Source organism: Amphiprion ocellaris, chromosome 22 (genome assembly GCF_022539595.1).
Source record: "Amphiprion ocellaris isolate individual 3 ecotype Okinawa chromosome 22, ASM2253959v1, whole genome shotgun sequence".
NCBI lineage: Eukaryota > Metazoa > Chordata > Actinopteri > Pomacentridae > Amphiprion > Amphiprion ocellaris.
Window position 1 is genome coordinate 20,437,960 of NC_072787.1, and position 26,437 is coordinate 20,464,396.

The following is a 26,437-nucleotide window of genomic DNA, read 5'->3' on the forward strand; positions in this document are numbered from 1 at the left end:
CGAAGGAAGCGATCATGGCGCGACGGGGACAAATTGGATGGGGCAGCTACTTGGGCCGCATTATGTTTGATATTCTTCATCATTATCAACTCCCCCCTTTCTCCTCCTCAGGAGTCATATCTCTCCCTTGCTGATGTGCCACTAAGCGTAATGAATTTTTTATGTCCCCTCCACCTCCGGCCCACCCCACCTCTCAACCCCCTCGTCTCCTTGCTCAGGGGGAGCTGCAGCAGCAGAGGGAGAAAGTAGGGGAGAGAGAGAGAGAGAGAGGCGAGGAAATAAAAAAAGGGAGGTGATTGATGCCCCGTGTCACTGCAAACAAAATGGCAAATATAATTTAGTATTTAGCTTATGCGAAGATAATGGGGCGAACACGCGCAGGCAACACAGGCTCAAGCAAACAGCCGGGCTTGTTATCCGTCAGGAGCGCTTTGGTGCGATGTGGAGCGCAGGTTAGGAGGGAGGTGGGAGAAAAATGAGGAAGGAAGGGAGTGGGGCAACACGGAACAGAGCCAGGGAATTGAATTAAGGGGAGAAGTTACGCAGCGCCGGTGTCTTCAGTCACTCTGTCCAGACAGGAGTTATCTATGCGCTTGGTTTGCTGTCAGCGGAGACATGGCCGCGCTCTGCCACGCTACTTAAGGCCTATTTATCCAAACCATTAAGCATAGAGCTGTTTAATATGACACACTATGTTGAGGGAAACTATTTGTCATGATTATAAGACAGCTGTTGAGTGGCCGGCCTTATTCAAATCAAGTCTGTGAACTCACTGTCATGCGCGTTATCTATGAGCTTACGTGGGTTTCATGCAGAAATCATCCCCGCAACTACTTCACACAGCAATATTGCCTTGCCGCTTGATTAAAAAAGCAGCTTCGAATTCCTCAGCGAGAAGAAGCCCTCATCACTCGTGGTATTACAGCTGCGTCCAACCACCTGATGGCAAATTGGAGTTAATTGCACTCCCAGGTTTGTGCAAGTTTTAGCTGTGGCGAAACTTTACAAGCGTGAAACTGCAGCCCAAAAAAAAAAAAATCTCTGCCAGGGTTTAAGCGATGCATTCTCCTCCTCGGTAATGCTGCTTGTAGCCGGCCCGAGCAAATAGAGGCAGTCGACGTATAGCTGTCGCTTCAGGGAAATGGAGGACAGGAGGCGGCTTATGGAGAAATATTGAATTGTTTTAAGACAAGTTCTCCTCGGTGCGCAGAATTAATCGTTATTAGCCCTCTCAAAGATATGCCTAAGTACACAGGGACTATTATTGCAGTACTTCCCCATGCAACCTCTCATTACGGCCTGTAATTACAGTTGGGTTGGCCCTGCGGCAGTTCCATCAATCCAGCCGGCTTCCCCCCGCCACGCACGCACACAAGCCCAGCCACCACCGGGCATCCGTGGCCGGAGAAAAACACCGGCGAACGCCCAGCAGCTTGTTTCCTCCCCGCCACAATGACACATCCACCATCCGTACGTGGCAAATGAACAGGATCATATCCTATTACTGTGAAGGGCCTAATTGAAACATGTTTATTTATGGCCCTCGTTTTCAGCCGAGGAGCGGGCGTTAGCAGCACGGCTAACGGGCTCCAGCGATATGAGGCGGTGGAATTAAATTAAAAGCTCATAAAATGAAATATGCTCTGTATTAGCTGTTTGACACTTAATTTGCCTTCAAATGAGCAGAGGAAATCACAAATTAACTGTCCTTTGTTTTTTTCCCTCTTTACCTCACCTCCCCTATTAGGCAAGGGAGAGTGCAATTACAGACAGAGGCTAATCGTTTAGTTTATGAATTCTTGTGGGGAAGGTACCAATGTGCCATTCAATATTAAAGCCTCGGGGTCAGAGGAGGGGGTGGGGGTCCCTTATGTGGCTGCCTGCTTTTACTGGGAAACTTGTATATTCTCGTGAAAGAACAGCACTTAAGAGGAGTTTCTGTTCGAGCTGAAACTAATCCCAGCAACAAGCTTCTTCACAGTTTTTCTTACATTCTGAGTACACTAATCCAAAACCAGGAAGAGTTTTTTCTCTGTCTCAAAGTCTGTCTTTTTCCCAAGTCTAGAAACCTTTTACCTCCAGCCTCACCAAAGACAGAAAAGAGCCTCTCCTCCTCCTGGAGAAGATGCTTCCTGCTTAAATAAACACATTGACTAGTGAAGAGCAGGCTCTCCATGGGAGCTCTGGTCCCCTCTGCCACCACCATTGTGCGGGACTGGCTTAATGGGAGTTTTCGGGTGAGGGGGGGAGGCCGGGGCCAAGAGAAGAGACCGCTCCTTTCATTCGGGCTTTATTGCCTGACCACGGTACACAGCAAAACAAAACAGCCCTCTCATGCGGCTCGACGCCGGCTCTCAGTCACCCGGAGACCGCTCAGAACAAACAGAGGTATTCGTCACAAGTCAATTATCAGCATCGGAGTTTACTCTGGAGTCCCAGGCCCTCGTGCTGTGAATGAGGCCACTAAAAAAACCAAAACATTCTTACGGGATAAGCAATTGACTCACAACCCTTTACACACAATGTGAATTTAAAAAAAGAATTAAGTCAAACTGACAGAGTCAATTTAAGAGTCTATAAAGTTGTAAAACAAAAAGAGTGCTCTGAGCTCTGACTTCTTTCATTTTAATTATGGATGTATGAGGAAACTTCTGTAGACAGCAGGAGATTTTTCTTAAAATGTAGCATTTGTTGAAGGATTGCAGTTTGAAAACAAATGCTTAACATTGCTTTACTTTTCTTAAAGGTGAAATAAAATAAATTTGTTTACATATTGTCCCTTTTTCCTTTTCAGTGTCAAAAATGCATTAAGTTTTTTTTTTTTGAAATACAACAATCTGAGGCTCCAAATGGCTTAAAAAAAAAAAAAAAAAAAGTAGCATTTTGAAGAAAAGAAAACTTGTCAGTGTGACTCATGAATAAAGTCATGGGTTTTTATTTTCTGTCAGTGGAGGCCCAGTGCAGGTGGGGGCTCTCAGGGTGTGTTTCCGTGTTCCCAGGCTGTGTGGTTATTTCATTCAGCAGCATGTTTGTTCAGCTGCAGGCCTCCACTGACTGGAAGGTATTCTGAAGGTACCAGGGGAGATCTGCGGCTCGACTCTGTCATCGCAGCGCAACCTCAGCTCCTAAAACGAGGAACCAGCAAGGAGTTAATTGACTTAAAGGCTGCGTGAGCTGTTGCTTCAGAAGCTTTGCTTTGCATAAAGAGCGCAATATGGCACTAAACGTGACCGAACCACCTTGTTACCCTCTAATTCCAAGCATCGGAGACGCTCGCGCCGTTCGGCTGCATCGACTCTTACACGCTTCCCCCTCAGTGTCCTCACCGAGGCTGTTTGCTGTTTCGCTGTGCGCCGAGTTCTTTTGTTATTTACATAAACTGTTGTCAGAGCGCCCAATCTGCGCATGGAGGAGCGGCATGTTGCTTAGCATAAAGACTATAGTCTTATCTCAACACCTCCTTCCAGATGGGACGAGGCCGAGCAGTGCAGTACTGACACACACAAGTACACAACTACACACAGTTTTATATATATACTGGAAAACAACAGAAAGGAAGCAGGACCTGGTGTAGCTTTAGTAGGTGCAGGAGGATAAAGGTTTTGTTAGTTACAGTCTCATCTGTGGCTATTTGCGCTGTGTAAAGGCCTCTTTTGATAATTTATATCTCATTTTCTAATTTTTGCCTTCATAAAATATGATATTGGAATATTTTGCAACTTAATTTTTGTAACATTTCCCAACAATTTTCTCTTTTTTTCAGATTTTCTGCAGTAAACCGGATGCAAAATCGCCTGTTTGAAAATTTGCCCTTAACGCTCACATTTGAATATTGTCTAGACTAAACTAGAATGTGAAGTGAAGCTATAAATTACATTAGGAATTAATGATTAGCCCACAATCGCGTCTGATAATCTCTGTCCAGATACGGCTGCTGTCACCAAAAAAACCAGGGGCAGGAAGACGAAGGCCACTTTTTCATCTTCCTCTCAAACTGTCCAAAACCCATTCTGTGTGACTTCATAGGTCACCCCTCTCTGGTGCAGTCGCTGGTTTCCCCTCCATCCTCCCTCCCTCGTCTCCTCCCCCCAGCCTCCCCCCTTCTTTAATACTTTCTCTATGGAGTAAGTCGGGGGGACAGGCGGTCACGCAGTAGCTGGCTTCATGATTAATGGTGTTTATTCTTGACAGAAGGCTCCTTTATTTATCTGCATTGCAGTTTCACTGATACTATCAGTCACCTGAATGAAAAATATTCAGTCATACCAATTTTGCAGTATAATTGAGTAGAGTCACTTCCTTTCAGTTTTTCTCCCCCCCTTGCTCTCCTCTCCCTCTCTATCTGGCAGCCTTATCATCGCCACAGTAATTTTCGCGCTGCGTTGTTTGATATGGAGAGGCTGGCTTTAGCCGTATTTGACATAAAGCCTCTTCAATTTTCACAGGAGAAAAAAAGAGGCAAAAAAAAGGGAAGAAAGAAAGTTGTGCGCCACTCTGTGAAAATGTGCGAGGAGGGGAAGTATCTCTCTTCCCCCCCTCCTCCTTTTTTTTCTGAGGCAATTTCAGGATTTAGAGAGAAAGGAGATAAATGCCTAAGCAGAAATGTGGGCAGATTGAAGTTACAGTATATCTATTTTTTTGTAATACACCAGTTTCAGAACCCCAAATGGGCAGTGTAGTCTTTTTTTTCTCCTCAGCCTGTGCACAGGACCGTGATATTTTGAAAGCACCTGTGTATTTTGAGAATGATGGATCCAGCAGGTTGAGAGAAAAAAAAGAGAGAGGGGGAAAAAAAAAATACGAGGTTGGCACAGCAGATATTTGACAAGGCCTGTAAAGGTTTTAGGGTTGAGTCATTACCTGTGGAGATCTGTTAAGACATGCTCCAAAACTCTACTTACCAGGCTAGGATTACCGTCGACTGAGGCTGCTGTGTGTATTTGTATTTCTCCCTAGATATTAAGTGCATTTTTGATGTTTTTTCAATGGTTTATGACTGATTTAATCCATCTTAAATCGTCGGCAAAAGAAAAGAATTCATAGTATTTCCAATCTGATTTCTTCCATTTTACTCATGCAAATCAAATCCCGTCTGATTATTCGTTTAACAAATATTTCCCCTTTCATTATCATTTCGTCAGCGTCGGTTGAATTTAATTTAAGGCTCCATTAAAAACTAGCATTCAAAAAAGGTACATTTTCGATAAAAGGGGAATACATTAATCTCTAATACGAGGCCTGTGAATTTGCACATGTAACACATTAGTGGATTTGGCTTTTCTATGCACAAGTCATTTGCCCCCTCTTCATGTTTTGAGATCTCAATTTGTAGCTCTCCCAAGGAGCACAATGGAAAACCAGGTCTGAGGGGAAGAGATAACAGGCAGGTGCCAAAAGCTCTGCGCTAATGTGTGCGAGTGAGAGTGTGTGTGTGTGTGTGTGTGCTTGTGCAGCCATGCTTACACACACACACACACACACACACACACACATTTAGAAATAATTTTACTTTTTTAGGATGATTTCACTGACATTTGTTATTTTTTTGTGTGTAATTCTTCACCTTTTATTTTCCTCTTAAATATGAAATATGCTAAATATGTGTAAATACACATTTATTCCCCTGTTTTTTAAGGCATTTGCTGCTCACCCTCTCACAATTCAGACTACATTTTTTTCATCTTAGACATTTAATAATTTATAGTTTGCAAAATAAGCCGTTTACTGAAGCATTTAAATATTTTGCATATGCATTAAAGCACGGCTGCAACCAGTGATGACTGTGTATTTAGTATCGGTTCCTATTTTTTTATATAATAAATATAAGCAGTGGAAAAAGGCCACTCACAAAAAATATGCACTCATATGTAGTTACGTTAAAACACCAAATTCTCACTTTGGAGAAGGCAGAAGCAGATTATTTTAGAGATTTTAGGCTAAAAAATCACATTATGTCAATCAACTAATTAATTAATTGATTAATCCTCTGCTATATTGCTCAAAATGTGCCTAATAGAAGCACTATGTAAACCTTAAATAACATTGACTTCATATGATATATTACTTTCCTAAGGAGCACACAGGTAAAAGCAGCTTTTAGTGGTTTCACTGGTAACTTATTTGACGGGTGTGTCAGACTGTCACTTTTATGAGCCTTCCTGCCTCTTAATTGGTTTTGTAAAAGACCCTCCTCTCATTGGTGAGGACCTATTAGATAGAACAGCACGCCGCCTCACGTCGTCTCCACCGCCTCAGGCTGCCGCTGTCCTGACGTCTCACATGTGGTGGTTTTTAAAAAGCCATCACTTAGACGTTGTTCTCCGCAAATTAGAAGAATGCATGATTTTCAGAGCGGTTGCTTCTTTACCTAGTGAAGGATGTTTGAGTCAATTTTACTTTAAAGAGTCGGTTTTCAGCTTTTTTTTTTTTTTCACTCAACCTGTGCCCTACAGACGTCATGCTGTAGCCGTGTAGAAATGTGGAATTTCCATTACTCTGATCTCTGGGCTCCAGACCCTGCGATCCCACTCTGGGGGCCAGTTATAGCAAGTAACGAGACCAGGGGAACAGGGTCATAAATCCTCTCCAACTCTCCTCATTTTCCATCCTCTCTCTCCCCGTCCCTCCCTTTCCTTTTCCTCCCTCTCTCTCCTGCATCCCTCCTAGCCGGAGCCTTCAATAAATGATTGAAGGGAATCTAAACAAATATGACCACATGTTGGTTATAAAATGCTTTTAGTCGAGCTGAGCTTCCACTGCCAGTTTTAATGGGAGAAGAAATGAGTTCATTACTCCGTCTGCACCTCGTCGCCTCCCTTTTTTTTCTATTTGTTTATCTTCAGAATCGCAGAAGAATTTCACTCCTTTTATTCTCTCCTCACCAATGAAAATTAATTCATATCACATAAAGCGATTCCTTTCTCTCAGCCCTCTGTTATCTCCCTTATCAGATGTGGCGTCCATTACATCTGATAGCACGATTGAGGCTGGTTTCATCTAATAATTCATCTGTTTGGGCCAAAATGAAGCCCCCTTTCGCTGTTTCTGCCTCCCATCTTACTTTTTTTCGTCTCTGAGAGGGCGTCAGCTTGTGAAGTTGTTCAGTGGGAGCTGCACAAATATGCAGAGTCATGCGCGCAGCTGCAGCGAAGTTTTTGTTGCGTGCCCGTCATTTGTTTGACCTCTCTGTGTGTGAGTGATTTCACTTAATTAGGAATGAATGTTTATTTAAAAGGAGTGAATAAAGCTGGGGAACTTGTTTCTAGAGCCAAAAAAAATCCCAAAGCAGGCTTATTAAGAATTCTCCCCCCTATTCATATCAGTTTTGTTTCACTTGTCTAGCAGGTTTGTGTAACATCCTCCTTTGGGTATATCCAAAATTTCCACGAGTCTATGTTTAAGCCTCCCAAAGCTTCATCAAGCCTGAGCATGGCACCACCACGCTTTCAGCCCCTTCATGATTAAATATCAAGGAACTCCACTTGACATTTTATTAGCCCAACAAGATGGATGAAATGGCCAGAATAAAGTAGGCTGTGTCTGTTCACTTTCCCACCAGCGCTTGCCTTTCTTCTGTCCGGCTTTTCTTTCCCTTCCCCTCCTCTGCAAGAAGTATGTATTAGGAAAACGTGATGGATTTCGTTCTGAAAAGTAGATTTTCAGTTGCAGAGAAGGAAACATATATTTCTGTGTCTTGTACCTGATGCTCCTGTTCTGCTCCCTCTGTGTCTCAGCTCTCCCTCCTCCTCCTCCTCTTCCTCCCGACCCCCCCCCCCGTTTTTTTTTCTGTTGTTCTACCTCAGATCTCTGTCTGACGGATTAACCATCTCCAGCAGTGTGTCTCTGCTGTCTTGTAGCGCTGTGTATTGTTTGTGATTTGCTCAGGCCCATCCGTGCGGCTGCTCATTTCGGCAGCCCAGTGTGACGTGGTGAATTGAAGAGGGGGGATCATGTGGAGCCGTCTCACGGATCCACGCCGATCCTCGCAGCCCCTGGGCCACACTCGTTCTCCTCGACGCCCCTCACCTGTAGGCTGTGCACGCACACACAAACACGCAAACACTGACATGCATGCTCATTACCTGACTTGGCGGGTAGTGAAGGCGATGGGGTGTGGAACCTGAACCCTGTTTAGCTGCAGGCATCAGCTGAGTTTTTGTGTAAAGGCATCGGGGCCATCGAGACACTACTTGAGAGGAAAAAGAAAGCTAGATGCGCTTCCTCCCTGTTTTCAGAAGTTTAACACTTTAACACCCAGGAGTCCCCGCCTGTCTTCTCTCTAGCCCGAGGCATGCCAGAGGATCTCAAAACACTGACTGAGAGCTAATTCCACCTGTGCTTACACTCTGTTGCTTTGAAAAAATAGAAGAGAAAAACAGCAATCAAGCACGTAATTTGCAGCGAGCGGAGATGAAGGTGGAATGTTGCATTAATGTGATCGCTCTATTTGTAGAATCAAGCATGGGAGAGGACCAAAAAGGAACAAGAAAACCTTTTTTTTTTTTTTTTTTTTTTTTTAAAGTCTCATGTTTGTTCCCTGATTCCACCCGCCTTGAAATTACAGGAAAAAAGGCCCGGCTCATTTTGTGCAATTTCACTTTTATGTTTTCATTTTCTTGCTATACACTCTTGTTGATTCGTTTTGGTAGACATTCTTATCTCGATGGCTGAAATTACATTTAATTGCAGTGTGGAAAAATGCTTTTCAAAACAGGCTTGCGAGAGAGAGAGAGAAAAAAAATACCCTGCTGCGTGGCAAAGCCAAACATAAACTTTTCAGAAACGACGACTGTTTGCAGTCATAATTTGGAACCGGCACAAGTGGTGAGAAGATGTGACTCTGTCTTTTTTGATAAAACGTAATCCCTGCCTGACTTTGTTGAAGTGGCGCCTTGATCTAAAACAAGCAGCGTTTCTCATGTGTGACACAACTTCAGTGGGTTCGTGACTCCTCTGGAGTTCACAGAGGCGGCGGTTACAACTAACCGGAGCCTCTGACACCTGGACCCGTTTGTTATGACTTGAGCCTGTCACACTCACTGACTCCCGTTGATAAGCATATGTTATCACTCCAGTAGCGTGGAAGTGATACGTGCCTGCGGGGATGTACTGTACATGGCTGTGACAGAACGAGTGTGTATGCGTGTTCCTTGTGCTGCTTATATGTAGACAATGTGAGTGTGATGGAGACACTCAGGGGGAGGAGATGGAGAAGGAGAATGTCTGGGTATTCAACTGGACAGCCAGGGTGTGTGAACTGACTGTGCAGTATATGGGAATGTCTGGCACGCCTCCAGAAGTATCCCACAGAGAGGGAATCCTGCTTGATGTGACCATGAATAGAAAAGCTTTCCCCACTCCCCGGACCCACCCCGGCCTTTGATGTCAGGGGGTCACACAGAGCCTTCGCAGCTCTGGGGGTACATACTTACCCTGAACGCCTGGCAACCTCACCATACCCTGCCAGCTCCACGGCCTGCACTGCCCAGGCAGAAGAAAAGCTTAAAGCAGAGACTGCTGCTGGTGAGCAAAGGAGGAAATTCAGATTACATGGACTGTATAACTATTAAAGTTCCAAGAAAAGGCCAAAACACAAGTTCCTGGCTTTCATTTACTACTGAAATACACTCAATAAAGTACCTAGAGTGATGTACCAAGGCAAGAAAAGCTTATAGTCTTTTCTCCTTTACCTTTAAAAGTGCAAGTATGCAAGATTTTAAACATAAATATAGCATTGACATAGCTGCAGCTATCTGCAATGTAAAGATATAGTGGACTTAGTGGAGCAAATGCGTCCTTTGCAGAAACTGAATTTACAGTTCCATCTGTGTGTGTTGTAATCCAAATTATTTTTATTTTCTCTGTTTTGGTACCTGGTCTGGTCATGCATGCATGTAAGTGAATGTGGGTCCCTCCCTTTGAAACTGTTGGCTCTACCCACACTGATAAACCGGTAGTTATCCCGAAAGCCAGGCAAGCTCACCAGATCCTGCCAGCTCCACAACCTGCACTGTCCAGGCAGAAAAAAGCTTAAATCAGAAACTGCTTCTAGTATGCAAAGGAGGAAATTCAGATTACATGGACTGTATAAAGTTCCCAGAAAAGGCCAAAAGACAAGTTCCTGGATTTCATTTACTACTGAAATATACTAATTAAAGTAGTGCCGAGAGTAATGTGCCAAGGCAAAATAGGCCAATAGTCTTTTCTCCTTTGCCTTTAAAGGTGCAGATATGCAAGATTTTGAACATAAATATAGGATTAACATAGCAACTAGTGACTATCTGCGATGTAAAGACATAGTAGATTTAGTGGAGTAAATGCGTCCTCAGCAGAAAATAAATTTACACATGCTTCTGTGCATGTTGTAATTGGAGTTTGTCTGTTCTCTGTTTTGGTAACTGCTCTGGTTGTGCATGCATGTTAGTGCATGTGAGTCCCTTCCTTTGAAACTGTTGGCTCTACCCTCATTGATAAACCGATAGTCACCTTAAATGCCGGGATATGGTGAGCGCATTTCACCTCAGTGTGTGAGAGTCTACTGCTGTTTTGAGGCCCTACTCTACTCTTTTTTTTTAAAAGTTATTTTTTGGCCTTTTATTCGAAAGATGCAGTGAGAGAGAGACAGGGGAAGACACGCAGCAAAGGGCCGTGAGCGGGAATCGAACCCGGGCCACTGCGTCGGGGACCAGCCCCTGTACATGGGTCACCCACTTAACCTGTTTAGCTATATGGGCACCTGGCTCTATGCTACTCTTGATCTTTGTTTCCACACTGATGTCCTCTCTGGTCTATCCACAAACAGACCTCGCCTGTTTAAATGTTTGCTAAAGATATGTTGACCATCTAGAAAGACATACAGGAAACCTTCAACTTCATAGTGGTGCATTAAGTGGTTACAAAGCCTAAACATGTAGCCACTGTATCGCTCTTCACATATGTGAGTGCATTTTGTAGCTAAAGCGATGATGGACGCACATCAGAACTACTACTGTCAACTTGCGAGGTTGGGTTTTTTTGTATCATTAGTTTTCTATGGTGTGTATGTGTGATTGAGTTAATCCAGTGTTACAACTTTCTATTGTGTAGCATGACGTAGTTTTACAGTGTTTGAGCAGAGGTGAGCTGGTGTGCTCGAGCTGCCATGACTGGAGAGGGTTGAGTGGAGAGGGAGGCAATACTATGTAGAGTCATGCATTGTGGAGGAAGCAACAGTTTAGAGTTAAAGCTAAGCATTTTAAAGGTATGAAGGGTTTATTTTTGTTCATATGGCTTCTAAATGTGTAAATTTCAAACACAGAGACGAGTTTTAGGGCTTAAATCAACAACCAAAAAGGGACTTTAATGAAGTCTTCCCCATTGAATCATTAAGAACCCCAAATATATCCACCTTCCCCTGTTTGTGTCTCTCAGTCTCGGTCTTGTCTTCTCTCTCCCCTTGTCTCAGCTCCCTTACCTCTCTCCTTGGGTCTCAGCTGGCTCTGTTCCTGTGGCCCTTTGATCTCAGTGAAAGGGTTTGGAGCTTTAAAGTGCTTCTGTTTCCGCTGTCAGGAGCCCCTCTCTTCCTCCTCTCTGGTTTAGGCTTTCAGAGCGGTGGCAGCGTTGCGGCTGTGGCTGGGTGGGTTAGGGGGTTGGGAGTGGGTGGGGAGGCGTAGGTTTCTGTGAGGTGGTGAGACTGAGGTGAGGCTGGGGTGGGGTGGGCGTATGATGCTGTCAGCATCAGTCAGGAGAGGGCCTGACACCTTACTGATCCCAATTCCCTCCAAAACTCCCAGTTCCCACCTCACTCAGCCCCTTGTGGCCACAGATGTAGCATGTGCACTCTACTCCTTCTCTGTATTTCATTCATGTGAAAAAGCCATTTTCAAAGTGCTGTGCATCCTTCTGTTACAAAATCATCACATTGAAATGTAGTCCAACTTGGCAATTTTATCAGCAAAAACTTTCACTTGCATATTATAGTGAAACGGAGGCATGTTAAAAATTGAAAATGTAGCGAATGGAAGTTTCCGTTCACAGTTGGGACTTGTTTTTGTGTCAAACAGAGAAAATGATAGAACCCTGAGGACCTTTGTGACGTGTTTGGCCACATTCAGACTGACTGTAGCACCAAACCTCTCCAGTAGTGGTGCCAAAAAACTGGCTCAGGTTTTGATATGATATAATTTTATAGCGTGAGTGCTGCAGTTCTTCTGAAGTTGTCATGATTAGGGCCGCACTATATTGGATTTTTGTCAATATCTGATATGCCAATATTTTCCAATTGTTTTTGGCAGTGCCGATGCCCATACTGATATATATACACGTATTTTTTCCATCTAATAGCGGCAAGCATGATGTCTCTTCTGTAGTGGAATTAACATAGAACTTTGGTTACTTATAGCGATGGCCCCACTGGCAGATGAAGACATAAAACACAGTGCTTTATAAATACACATTCTCTGAAAAGTAATAAAACTATTTCAACTTGCATATTTATTTTTACGTAACAAAGCTATGAACTTTAATCTTTTTTTGTCTGTCAGTGTTTGTTTTTGTCAGTGATAATGATGCCTATAGTACACAGCAGGTGTTACTGATACTGGGGAAACTTCTACCTACTACAGATAATTTGCTACTTACGTTTTTAGTTTCTTTCCATACTTGTCTCAAATCTAAAAACACTGCCAGCTGTTAAACCCAGTCCAGCCATAAAATTTCTGAATTTTTGTCACATGACCTTTGCAGGCAGCTGAGTCACCAATAGCTCCATGATTGCAACAAGGAGCACAAAATATATATATATTTTTTTTTTTACATAATCTGTTTGGTGCACATTGCTTATTTTTAGGGATTTATTTTTGATTTTTAAATGAGACATTTAGATTTTTATTTAAAAAGTGATTTTTAATAAAATAGCAGAATTTTAACATTAGATGTGGTTATGTTTTCAGTGCAAAATAGCATGATAAGTCATTTAAGGACTGTCTTAATGGTGTAATTTTGACGATTATGAAAGGATAATACATCTTTCAAACCCAGTGGTGGATTTTTGGGCTCAGAGGGTTAAAAAGTTGATGGTAAAACATAGAAATATTGTGTTTATGACCCGGCTATGCCACCTCACATCTGTGGGTTTCCCTATAAATGAGACATCAAGTCAAAGCAACTGTTGACCTCTTATGTCAAGCAGATTGTACACTTAGTCTTTCCCAAAATTAAAGCCACATATCCCACATTTCCCAGCACACACACAGAACTGTTTCAGCCTAAGTACTGGTTTTAGTCTACTGGAGCTGGTAGGGTCATTGGCCTTGATGTTGTTTTCTTTCTCCACTCCTTGCTTTGGGCCAGTCTAGCAGCTGCGGATGGAAATATGATGGTTTCATGAACAGTCTCAGTTGTTGGATTATTGGATTTGGACTCGCCAATTTCCTGTACTCCTTCGGCGAAGCACACATCACGAAATTTTCATCTTATTATATGCGCGACCATTTCATGCTTGAGCTAAAAGTATTTTGCAAAAGCGCGCTTCCTATTTTAGCCGACCGCTGTGTCAATACCACCAGGTCTGACTGCCGCGCCACAATGATGCCTTCTGCGCCGAAGTGAAGTCATCAGCCTTCACCGCAACTGTGTGTTCCTTCGAGAAAAAAAATTATTAGTGTTGATATAACCTTGTTCCAAACAAAGATTCAAGGCCTGTGCACATGAACACACACCGCTCCATGAAACCTCAAAACCTTTTGGGGGCATATTTACACTTGGCAAGTGTACGCTCATCCGGTGAAATAAGACGACAGTTTAAAATCCACAGACCGCCCCGTGTAAACATGCGATGTCTTAAAGAGGCGCTGGCTGGTTTAAGCAAGGCCACGTGAAAGGAAATGGCTTCCATATGTCAGCAGCTCGGGCTTTCCTCATGCCCCTGCTTGCAGGATGTCTTCTTTGAGGGTTAATAGGAATTGTAAACCTACGAAGGAAAGCAGAGGAGTGAAGTTCTCTCTCCGGGCAGAAGAAGAAGAAGCTTGCAAACCCTGCGGTACGAGCTTTGATGTAAATCTCATATCAGGTGTATCTAAGGCGCTACTTCTCTCACACACACACACACACACACATTCCTGCGCAGACACACAGCGCGTTGTCAAATTACTTCCTTTCGTCATGTTGATTAATGCACACTGGCAGATGCTAAGGTGATCATGGCCCTACAGAGAGCGGCGGCCACTCTCGCCAGCGTTTTCTTTTCAAAGACACACCACACTCCTCCGAACTATCCATCTCTCGGCTGTCCTCCTCAAATCCCCTCACACCTGGCTCTGCACCCCTTGAGATATCTTTCTTTTTTCTTCTTTGCCTTCTCCGTCCAACCTTCCCTCCCCAATTTATAGTTCATATCTTCACATGCCCCCTCCTCCCGACTACTGTTAATGCTGAACTGTCTTTCCTCCCTCTCTCCACACCTCCCTCCCCTCCTGCTGTTCTCCTCAAACTTTTTTTCACCTTTCGACAGGCTGAAAATCTCCCTCTTCCGTGTGTCACCGTCCTCCAACTCTCTTTCCTTTTGTATTCTGGTCACTTCTTTTTTTCGTCTTCCTCTCTTAGCACCCCTGGCCCGAACGTAGGACTCGGAGTTAGCTGGAAAAACTAGACAAACAGAGGCATGTAGCTTTTAGTGTCAGTTTGGGGAGATGCAGCCAACACATGACAGGGTTAATCAGCATCATGGCAGCCGGAGTGGATGTCTGGCTCCATTCGAACAGGAAAAAAGCCATGAAATTCTTGAGCCCTTCCTCTTAGGTTCTTATTTCTATATAGAAAACCATCATATGCAACCAATTTGGGCACAGAAATATTAATTCCACATATTTTGCCATTAAATAAACCCTTGTAAGTCTTGACTTTGTGCAAAATTCAGCTGCAGGATGTGATTTCGATTACTCGGTAATCAGCGACAAAGCAGGTTTTTTGAATGCTTCTGTGTGTGCGTGTGCATGGTGCAAGGTTAACCATGTGACAACAAAGCCAACGTCACTCCAAAGCTGTGTTGTGATCTCTGCAAATGAGGCGTGGAATGGTTGCATGAGGGCACCTGACTTGCTCATTGTAAACACACTTTTGGACACACACACCTGTTTTGGAGTTGCCCTTATCTCGGCCTGAGGAAGTAAAAAAAAAAAAAACTGTATCATGAGTTTTCTTGTCAGCCTACGTGCAAAAAGTCACTAATCAAACAGAGGTGAACAAAAAAAAACAAACCCTGCTGTAAAGTCAGGTGTGATCCTGAAAGAGATTTTCGTCCAGAGCGGCGTTTTCTTCTTCATCACGAGACACGTTGTCACACTCTCGAACATGGTGAAAGCCTTTAAAAATCGTCCTGTCGCCCCCTTTGGGCTAATTACAGAAAAGGCTCCACGAGACAAAGTTGTGCACACATATGTCTGTGTGTGTTGTTTCCGCTCCTCGGTGCTCATTATTGACCCCGGCCTGAGCTCTTTCATTAGGGGGGCTGTGAAGCGGAGGGACGAAGGGGCCGGTAGGGGATCAGGGGACGGGGCGGAGGTCGTAATTGGGCTGTTCCGCTCCCCCCGGCCTCGCTCAAGGTCACTGCCAGACAAACGGTGGGCCAGGTCTCTCTCTCTTTTTTCCTCCCCTTTCCATCTCTTCCTCTTAAACCCACACTTTTTCCCCCCTTCTTTCACTCATCCTCCCCTTCTTCTGGGGTCTTTTGTCACAGCAGACTGGTCCACCGGGGAGCCACAGTGAAGCGGAGGGGCTAATTCAGTCTAATCTTTTAGCCTGTTAATGTCTGGCTGATATGTGGATTTCTTCACATCCTCGGGGGAAGGCCTTTGTGGTGAAGGCCATCATTATGAAGTTTCCAGGCCCTCCTAACCAATTATAAGGAGGGGAGACAAATTAGTTCATCTCAAACTTGGCTCCTAAGAAGTTTTGCCTGATTGTTCTCAACTTTACTTCACATCTCGTACAAAAGAGACAATCCACAGCCAAGGTTTGTGATAAAGAGGAGCCCGATAGCGGCTCTGTATATTTATTTAAAGGAAGAGATTCTGACGAGGCTCGCTTATGGGTTTTTGTACAACATCCGTCATGTGCAATCCTGTACACGGTTTCGGCTCAAATTCACCCGAGCGATGTGGCGTTGCGGTGTAGCGTTGCTTGTCTGGCTCTGGCCAGCGGTGAGCTCGGTCTAACGTTTCCCTCTGATTAAGACGCAGTGGTGAAAGCTGCCTTTGATCTGAGGAAATGTCTGCGTAGGGAGCAGTTGGAATGCAGCACTCTCCTCGCTGCCTCGCAGATGGAGGGGGAGAGATAGTGTCACAGTCTATTTGTCTGGTAGGGCCACTGCCAGTACGTCAGTGCTAGTAAAACATGGATGTTCTGGCCTAATGAAATGAACATGATCCCTTAGATTGGTGGAGAAATTGGATTATTTATGTTTTGTTTACAGAAAATTGGTGACAGAAAAGCTCAGAGGAATCAAAAGATGTCACTCGTACACATTAATTGGAATAAACGAGAGTCATACAGTGGGAGTCAAAAGGCAGGAATGCTCACACCGGGTTCAACTTTGGCTCGTACTTTGGAATGATCACGTGTTCTTCTCGGTAAATGCGTGTGATTGATCTCAGTTTTATTTTGAGTCTGAAGCACATATGTCATGCCCTTTCTATATTTTCTCCTCTGTCTCTGCAGGCCTCCAGCGCTGGCGGGCAGTCCAGCTTTCTCCGACATCTCCCTCATTCGGATCTCGCCCCAGCGGAACCCATCCGTGGGGGCCGAGTCGCCCTTCCACCCTCCACATCCCTACATCAACCCATACATGGACTACATCCGCTCGCTCCACAGCAGCCCCTCCATCTCCGTTCTGTCGGCCACCCGGGGCCTCAGCCCTGCAGATGGTGAATAAAGTGAAACATGCACCGACACACTCACAATACAGAACCCCAGCGGAGCAGAACAGGGCCACAGCACCTCAGTAGACCCTTAAAAATAATTGTTGAAATTGATTAGCGAGGTTCGATTGCTATTAGGAGGAATCTCAGCTCTCTGTATCAGTTTAATTCCTGTTTGAGGTCAGGTGAGAGGCAACCAGATCCATCTCTATTAAGAGCCAGGGGTTGCTGAGATGTTATCCGAGTGGGGGAGCTGGTGGATGGGAGTATTATGAGTGCAGCGCCATCCGTGTGGGTGGGGGCTCAGGTTTGGAGGGAGGCTAATCCTTTTGATCTGTGAGTCATGTCAGAGGACCTCTTGAGGATGCATCAGTGAGCGGCAGGGTCACATACAGTTCCACAGCGAGGGAAGGCTGGATTCAAGTTCAGGGTTTTTGGGAGCAGGGAGGGTCGGTTGTCGGGGCGTCGGAGAGCATTTGCTTTCTGAGATCCTAAAATTTGCTTTGACTGGCAAATCAATCAAAAAACAGACTTCCTGAACCAGTTTAATTGTAAGAAATTCACAGAACATCAGTAAGGAAAACCTACATTCAGTAAATATATCAACTTTTTGAACCCTGGGCAGTTTCTGGGCGTTTTTACATTTTTGTGCACATTTTTCACTGCTAAATAAAGTCTTGCACCTCATTTTAAGCTGCACAACCATGGCTAAAAGTAGAGAGAACTCAGAAACATCTTTTGTGCAGTGTGATTGTAGTTCTGTCATAAATTGTAAAAAAAAAAAAAAAACATTTTTTGGATAATTTTTTTCACAAATTTATAAAAATCCTGGAACCAACACGGACAACATTTTTTCACATTGTTACTGACACTGGGGTGAAAAAAGTGATTTCACATTCGTGTCTGTGCTTGTCTTTAATCTGCTCACTGTAAACACAGCCTGCAGTTCAACACAGTTCAGCCAAGTTCTTGAATTTTTATCACATGACCGTTGCTTGCAGCTGAGTCACTAATGGCTTCACAGTTGCGCCGAGGAGCACTGAATTTTTGGATTTTTTCCTGGCTAAAGCAAACAGTTTATCTTGGCAAATTTCCAAATGGCATGTAGAAGAAAGTTGTTTGGATGAAATATCACAATTTCGTAAGCTTAGAACTGAGTGCCACTGATGTGTAGTTCCCATCGCAGGCGGTGAAAGATAGTGAATTGATTGTACTTAAATTATGTGATTTTAGTATTTTGATTGAGAAATAAGCTTTAAAAAATTGACCAGCAGATTTAATAATTATGATGAGAAAATAGATCTGATATTTCAGGAAAACCTGACATATTCGCTGTAAAATTTGAATTTCACAGCTTTTATAGATTAAATAAATATTTAGTTACACTGTAAAAAAGAATTGCACAATTTTTTAAAATACTGGTGAGACACTGTAAAAACAACTGTAATCTAAAAATCTGTAAAATGATTATATTTTTAGATGATTTGAATACAATAAAAAGGTGTGATTTTATGGTCACATATTATTAAAGAACAAATTACTCTTTGAAACAATATAGATTTTTGACATGAACATTATTTACACTTTAAGCCATATTTGTAAATTTTAATACTTTTTTCTTTTTTTAGATTTTGCTATATATTATCTGTAATTTAACAAAACAGGAAATCTGTAAAGTAACAGTTAAAATGGATTTTGTCATTTTTCATTTTGTAACATATATAATTTTTCCTTTAGATAAAGGCAAATATCAGGAAAAAACATTATTATTGTTATTTTGCTGATTAGATACAGTAAAAATAGCACTGTAACAGAATAAAATAACTTTTAAAAACACACATTTTTGATGGCCGTTTTTTTGGGTTAACATCTAAATTGAAACCTTTTTTTAAAATATGTGACTTCAGTAGTTACTACCTGTAATTTAACAAACCAATAATTGTTCAAAAAATTAAAATGAAAATTTGTTCTAAATTTTTTTTACAGTGTAATCTCCCAAAAATGACTACCAGTGTTGAAAATAATTGTGGCGTGCATTCCTATTTTCATTTTTTTAATTTTTAAGGTTATGGAAAACAAATCTGTAGCAGCCAGAAGCAAAAACCAGTACAGCAAACATAACAAACACCCAAACTGACCACATCACACCTGCCTTAAAATCACCTTCACCTTGTAGGTGTTGAAATGACCCAACAGCCTGTAATGACCCTCAGCCATCAGCCTTTTGGCACTTGAGCAGCAGAGATCCACTTTAGCTGCCGGCCTTGTGCTGAAGAGCTTTTCTGAGATGGCAGATAGCAGGGGCATTTCCTCTACACCGGTACACTTGACTTCCTCTCATCCACATCTGTTAAAAGCTCCGGAGTCTCTCCTCGCAGCTTCGCTCAAACTCCACGGCTGCACTCCCAGCATTTGCGCCGTGGAAGCGTATGAGCTCAAACTCTCTACCCTCCAATTTTCCGTCACCGCAACATAATGTGCACCAGTCTCACATTGCTTTAAATCAAAATAGTTCCTCCAACCTACCACATGATCCCTTTTCACTTCCTAATGCGGTGAATTGTGAATGAGGCACCTAATTACTCCTCTGATTAATTAACCCATCAGCTTTTGTGTTGTTAGTATATCACCACGCTTACAGGGAGCCTCCTTCTTCAATATGCAAGGATTTTTTTTTCTACCAAAAAAAGTACATTTGAATAATGATGAATTAATTAACAGAATCTAATGGAGATTTAAAGTGGGTGGGATTTAGTGCCACCCTCTTGCTGCCACACATTTGCTGCTTTTTTCTTTGCTCCCCCCCTTTCAATATTTCTCTCTTTTCTATATAAGAAGAGATTCAGAGGTAGGTTTGCCCCTGATCCTATTGTTGGCTGAAGGAGCACCCGGTGGCTCACCAAGTCCTGAGGCACATCTCTGTCTTCTCCACATCGAGTACCACACTGACAGCCTTCTCCCCCCTTTTTACTCCCCTCTTTTTTTCTCTTTTTTTTTTTGCCCCCAGGATCACACTCGGATGCCAGCGTTTCTGATTTAGAAATTCTGCAAAGCTCTTTTTTTTCTGTGCACGGATCCTGAATGGGACACATTATGGTTGAATGTAAAAGCAAAGCTAAGGCGGAACACTGGAGACAATTAAGAAACTCCCCCCTTCCACTGAAGACATAAAAGCCAGATCGAATTAATTTAGAATTTTTTCTTCCATTCATTCAACCAATCATGGATGCATATTGCAGGCGTACGGGCCAGCCTTAAGAGGAAATCTCCTCATGTGGTGTTTCTTTATTTATTTCCTCTTTATTTCTTCAATTGGGGGAGAGAAAAAAAAAAGCTGCAGCACTCAGTGGTCTGAACCGATTCCATATTTGCATCCAAAACCACAGTGTTAGTCTTTTCCTTCTCTCTTTCTTAGAATATTTGCATACGGAAGCCCACTGCCAGATGTTTATTTTTAGGCTACGGTTCAAGGACTTACAGCACTCTATAACTAAGGGAATGACTTGGAAAAGGGAGGCTTTTCCAGAAAAGAGAGAGCAAGTGAAGTGGAGGCAGAATTGTTCGCTGTGTCTTTCTGCACGCGGATCTATCCGGGCAGATTTAGGCCTTTTGTTTCGCCGTAGAGTTTAAAAGGAGCAGAGTCGAGGAGCAGGTTGCATATCTGCAGACTGCAGCCCTGATGTGTACAACGCACGAGCAGCGTCTTTGGCAAAAGACAAGCCAGCCCACGTCCTCTTACCACACATACAGTACATACTCTCTGTCCAAGTGATCAAGGAACTGTAAGAGGAGGAGAAAAGGCTGTTTAAGAATTGTATTGTAAGACGATCAGTTCTGCTGTTCTCGGCTGTGAATGCATCAATCAAACGCTAATGCACACTCACTGTAATCTCTGAGCAAGCATCCACTAATCCCCAGCGAGGCTCTCCACTTCAGGTGATGCTCCCCGTGCAGCTGTTTTGCTTAACTTGATGGTGTTGCTAATGTGCTCATTACTGTTCTGCTGAGCTGATTATCATCTAATGTAAATGAATGCAGGTCTAGCAAATGCAGCGCAGGTGCTGTCCCTGTCATGTTTACCTCACGAGCTAATCATTTTCCTCTGTTGTTTCCTCTCTCGTCATTTTTCTCCAAATACTCCCTCTGTACTTTTTTTTTTTTTTAAAGCGTTTCCTTCCTCGTCGCCTCTCGTTTTGTTGTTTTTGCTGACCCGACCTTTTCTCCCCCTCCAGCCCCTCACACAGGTCTGACCACAGCTGAGTATTACCACCAGATGGCTCTGCTGGCGGGCCACCGGAGCCCTTATGCGACCGACCTCCTCCCGTCTGTGGCGTCCACGGCCGGGGCGAGCAGCGCCAGCGCTCTGCACATGGAGTATCTGCAGGCGATGGACAGTAAGTCTGCACCGATCACACAGATGACTCAATATATGGACAAACATGAACCTGCTTCTAAGCCCCCTAGTAAGATCTCATCAACTGACTCCTATTTATGCATAATATGAGGTGCAAAACTCATCCACACTCAAGAGTAGGGTTTTCTAAATGATTTTCAAGGCGTATTTTTGTGTTTTGAAGGACTATAAGCAGTATTTTTATTCTCCATATATTCATAAACAGAGTCCAGATTGGCAAAGTCGCTCTAAAAACCACATATCTCCAAAATATCAACTTCCCATGAACCCTGTTTTCAGTTTTATAGCAAAGCATTTTACACATAATCCAAAAGGAATCAAAATGGCTTATTTATCTTAAGAAACAGGATCAATTTTCTACCAGTAACATAACACTAAATCCTTTTATTTTCGAGATTTCAGGCTTTTGAGCTTTCGTTGGACAGCGACTTTATGCATTTGTTGCCTGATTTTCTGGATTAGTTGATTTGCAGATGAAGAAAACGCCGGTGTTTTTACTGAGCTACACATAGCGACTGTATTCTAATATGTGCCAGGACTTAACAGCATAATAGATCATGTTGCATTAACAGTTTCAGGTAATATAAACCCACCAATACTGGACATTTGAATAGAATTTAGCCCTGTGAGTGAAAAGACACCTACCACATCCATGCCTACTGGGACTGCACCTTAAAGTATTATGAGTGCATACCTTCACATTAAAGCATGGGTGGCCCCGGTGGGAATTCAACTCTTTTTTTTTTTCACTTCTTCAGCGCACATATCCTCTTCTATATATAGATCAAGCTGCACCTCAACCAACAGCGAGGAGGTATCTGCAACTTTGCTTTGACATCATTTAAATGAGCTATTGTCTTAATGTGTTGGGCTCTGGATTGTGTGCAGAGGACTTATGCTAATGAGTTATTTTAAAGTGTAAATAGGAAATTAAATGCACAGTGAATCTTAGAAAGGTCGGACAGCCTCACCCCGCTCCCTTTGATGAGAATGTATTTAGTCAGGCAGACGCTGCTTTCATGGAAATCCGGGGTGAAGTTCCCCGTATTCCTCAGAACAAACTAATTAAAACTAGCCAAACTTGTGCGGGTATCAGAAAATTAATTGCTATTAAGTGGGAATTGGAATGTCCCGCCATTCATCACTGGGGAAATCCTTTCTTCTGTGTCACTTTTTAAGATTAATAGACTGAAACAAAACAATTAGGGCCAAATTTAAGTGGAGATGCGGCGCTCCTCACTTAAAAATCGCCTGTGATCATCGCTGGTAATAACTCATCACGTTTCAACAATGTGTGTTCCTATGCCGGGAAAAATTAACACTTTAAAGCTTTGGTGGATTTCAGAAAGAGAAAAAAAAACATACAAAGAGCAGAGTCTATCAAGAGGCTCTCACTGATAATCTGGGCTACCATGTTACACTGCAGCTATTTTAGTCCATTTCAGATCAGTGTAATTACCTTCAGAGAGAGCTCTGCTAATGAAACAATGGGCCTGTCCTGCCTATTTGTGCTTTAATGGGCTATTGTCTACGTTCGTACTGCCTAATTAGCACCATAGCTCTCATAGATCACTATGACTAAAGTCTACTCTACGCTCAAGTCTTTATTTGTGGTCTTTATTAGCTCGTTTTAATCTCCTCACTCTTTATTTCTACTAATTGTAAGTTGTTTTTCTTACAAACAGGTTTGCTTTTAAGCATTTAAAACACGGCAACTGTTTAATATAACCTGATTAATTGTAGCTATTAATTATGTGGTAACACTTCACTGTAAGACATCATATTTAGCATTTAGAGGCAGCCTTTTATATATATATAATATCTAAATGTTTGGATTAAAATGAGATTTGATCGAATAAAATATGTCTTCATAGGAGAAGATGACAAATGTTGCACATTAATAAACATTTAACAAAATGATTACACTGTAGCTATGTACAACTGCATTACAGTGTGTTGTAATGTGTTTATTAAATATTACTATACTTCTTATTCATGATAAAAATGTACTTCTTGAACTGTATTTTTAGGAAATAAATGTATTTTTTCATCAGTGTGTTATTGTTATATTCAAATGCATTTCTGTTTGCAAGATTAGAGCCATTTTTCAAGACGACAATGATAATTTAGTGTCTTTTCTGACTCAAGTGGTCACAACAGAAGGAGGACACATCGGAAATTACAATTAAAGTATACTTAAGTGAGCCAAATTAGACCGAACTAAAGTTAAATTAGCAAACATGGAGTTGTAGAAGTTGTTCAAATCCTGGATGAGCTCCCATTTGTTCCTCCTCGAGTTTCTTCCTTTTACATCTCCAAAATCAAGTTTTTCATGTCGCAAAAATAAAATACAGGCCGTCTTAAATTCACGCTCCAGCCCTCCCCTGCGATAGCGTCCCTCTCCGGTGGCCCCTAGGTGTGTCGGTGAGGGTTCAACCCCAGTTTCAGAGCCAACTTTTATTTCCACCGCCGTCAGTCTGGCCCGTCTGAACCCTCCGTGGCCGCGAGAATTAATGACGCGGCGAGTAACCAGCCGTCCCGTCCATAAATCAAGAGGAAATTAGAGGGACAGTCCTGCTACAAGCCAGGACGCTCCTCTCTCTGTCTCCCCCGGTTGGCCGATTTATCATTTGGGCTGTGCATTAATAAACACCACTCCCATGAGGCTTTGCAGTGGTGGGACGCAGGCCCTGCTCCTCAGCAATAAACCCCCCTCTCTCTCCTAATTCACCAGAAGTGGAGGCTGTCCTGCACATTCACTGGAATTCAACTTGTGTCAAATCTGGGATGTAGGAGGTTAGAATTGTCCAGATCAGGAGGATTTCTTTAGCAGGACAATTTGACATATGATTTGAGACATGCCAAGAAATGACAAACTACACTGTATCCAGCAGTGCACAAGGGTTTGCATGCGTGTATGCATGCGAATTCCTAAAAAAAAAAAAAGGACAGATTTTCTATACAATGACAATGTAAAGAGGGTATTTCTCTCCGTACGGCTTCATGCTGGAGATGAAACTCAGGCCTCTGCATGCCAGAACACCGCCGCTGCCACCACAGCGGTATCCATGTGCACACATTCGCATCCACACACTCTGATTACCATGTGAATGGAGCGCTCTGTAATCGTTGGATGTGTCAAACGCGAGATGGAGCATTTACGTTTGGGAGATGGATGGATTGTGGGGGACGTAAATATGGAGGGGGGTTATCGGGGCTGCGTAAGCTGGTTTTGTTTGCCTTTTATAAAATAACTCAAAATGTTTTATTTCCAAGTCTTGAGTCACAAAGTCATTGTGTCAGTTCACGCACAAAGCACGACATCCCCTCAGCGCTTTTTTTCCCCCTCCTTCCATCTCCCCTTGTTTTTCTCTGTCTTGTTTGTGACATCTCCATGTGAAAAGACAACAAAAGTCATGTTTTAATCTCTACCCGTGGCTCATTGTATGTGCAGAGTGAATGCTTGTGCCGTTTCCGCCTTTTACCTTTTCAAACCCCCTTTTTAGTATTTCCAGTCAACACTGATTGCATTTGAATAACGACTCAAATTGGACTTGATTAAATATTACCATACACAGTCAGAGCATTTCTCCAACATAAAAGACATGTTTTCTCATGGATGAAATGCAAGCAGTGCATCAAGTGACAGCTGAACACTTATTCAGACGAGCCTTTTGTCTGATGATTGACAAAAGTGTCATCTGTTAGGGTTAGATTAGGTTAGAGTTTGGAAGAAGTCAAATAGAAACTTGCGTATAAACCTTTTTTTTTGGATTACTTCTCTGAATGTAACCGCTTCTCTTCTCCAAAAATCACAGAATGAGGGAGCAAATTTACGGTTTTACATGACATTTTACCTTTGGCTTTCACAGCAGGCACTCGTTCCTTTCTGCTCCAATCTAACCCCTCTTTCCTCATCCTGCAGGCTCTCGTTTCTCCAGCCCGAGGCTCCCATCACGGCCCAGCAGGAAGCGCCCTCTGCCCATCTCGCCCCTCTCCGAGCACAGCTTCGACCTGCAGACCATGATCCGCAACTCGCCCAACTCCCTCGTCACCATGCTCAACAACTCCCGCTCCAGCTCCTCCACCAGCGGCTCCTACGGTCACCTGTCCGCTGGAGCCATCAGGTAGAAGACTGACGGCTGCATGAATTACTCTGAAAGCTCCCGGATCATTATTATTACTTTTTTATGCTGCTGTCATCAGGTTTTTTACTGTTGGAGATTTCAATTTTGAATGGAAAGCTTGTCTTACAAAGTTGGTGTGTGCGGTCGTAAAAAAACGGGCCTGGGTTGAGGTGAAGTAGGATGAAATTTCCAACCGGTTACGTGGAAATTTTGACTTCCCGGTAGGAAATTTCAATTGGAAAATCCCAAGTAGTCGGATATCCAACACGGAAAGTCCCTAAAACTTAACCTACCCTCCGAACTTCAAGAATAGCAAAAGTTGGAGTGCTGCATAGTTTATTCTGTCTAGTGTTGTATTAACTCAGTCATACACACAATTCTGTCCAACTTATGTGGCCGGGTTGCGTTTTTTTTCTTGTACAAAACAGCGCATAATGTGTTGAAATCAACTGGTATTGCTTATAATAGCTAATCTTGAAAAAAAAAAAGATTAGATAAATGGACTCACCACAATAAAAGGTACGTTCTAGTTGCATTATGGGAATCGTGGTCGGGCTGCAAGTAACTACCGTTTCCATTGTTGATGAAGCTGTTGTTTATTTTCTTGATTAATCAGTCAAAAAGTTTGGTCTATTAAATGGTTGAAAATGATAATTTGTGTCCAAGATGACATCACAACCCAAAGATCTTCAGCTTACTGTCAAAAAGTGCAAAAAAAAACAGAAAATATTCACTTAAGAAGCCAGATTTAGAGGATTTTTATTTACCTGTGTGCTTTAAGAACTGAACTGATTAATCGAATATGAAAACGGTTGACCATGGGTGCCCGTATAGCTCAACAGGTTAAGCAGATGACCCGTGTACAGAGGCTGGTCTCTGACGCAGCGGCCTGGGTTCGATTCCTGGTCGCCGCCCTTTGCTGCATGTTTTCTCCCCCATTTCCTGTCCGTCTCTCACTGTGCCTATCAACAAAAAAAAAAAGGTTGACCACTATAGTTTATGAG

The 26,437-nt window shown here is 42.9% G+C and overlaps 1 protein-coding gene across 1 annotated transcript in view; it reads left to right on the top strand.

Annotated features, from left to right (window-relative positions):
* Positions 1–26,437, top strand: part of gli3 (GLI family zinc finger 3) — a 100,958-nt gene that overhangs the window by 54,543 nt on the left and 19,978 nt on the right. The window contains exons 5-7 of the mRNA XM_023263107.3: positions 16,693–16,898; positions 21,125–21,286; positions 25,232–25,433. Coding sequence (XP_023118875.1) covers positions 16,693–16,898; positions 21,125–21,286; positions 25,232–25,433 — 570 coding nt within the window. The remainder of the gene's footprint in view (positions 1–16,692; positions 16,899–21,124; positions 21,287–25,231; positions 25,434–26,437) is intronic.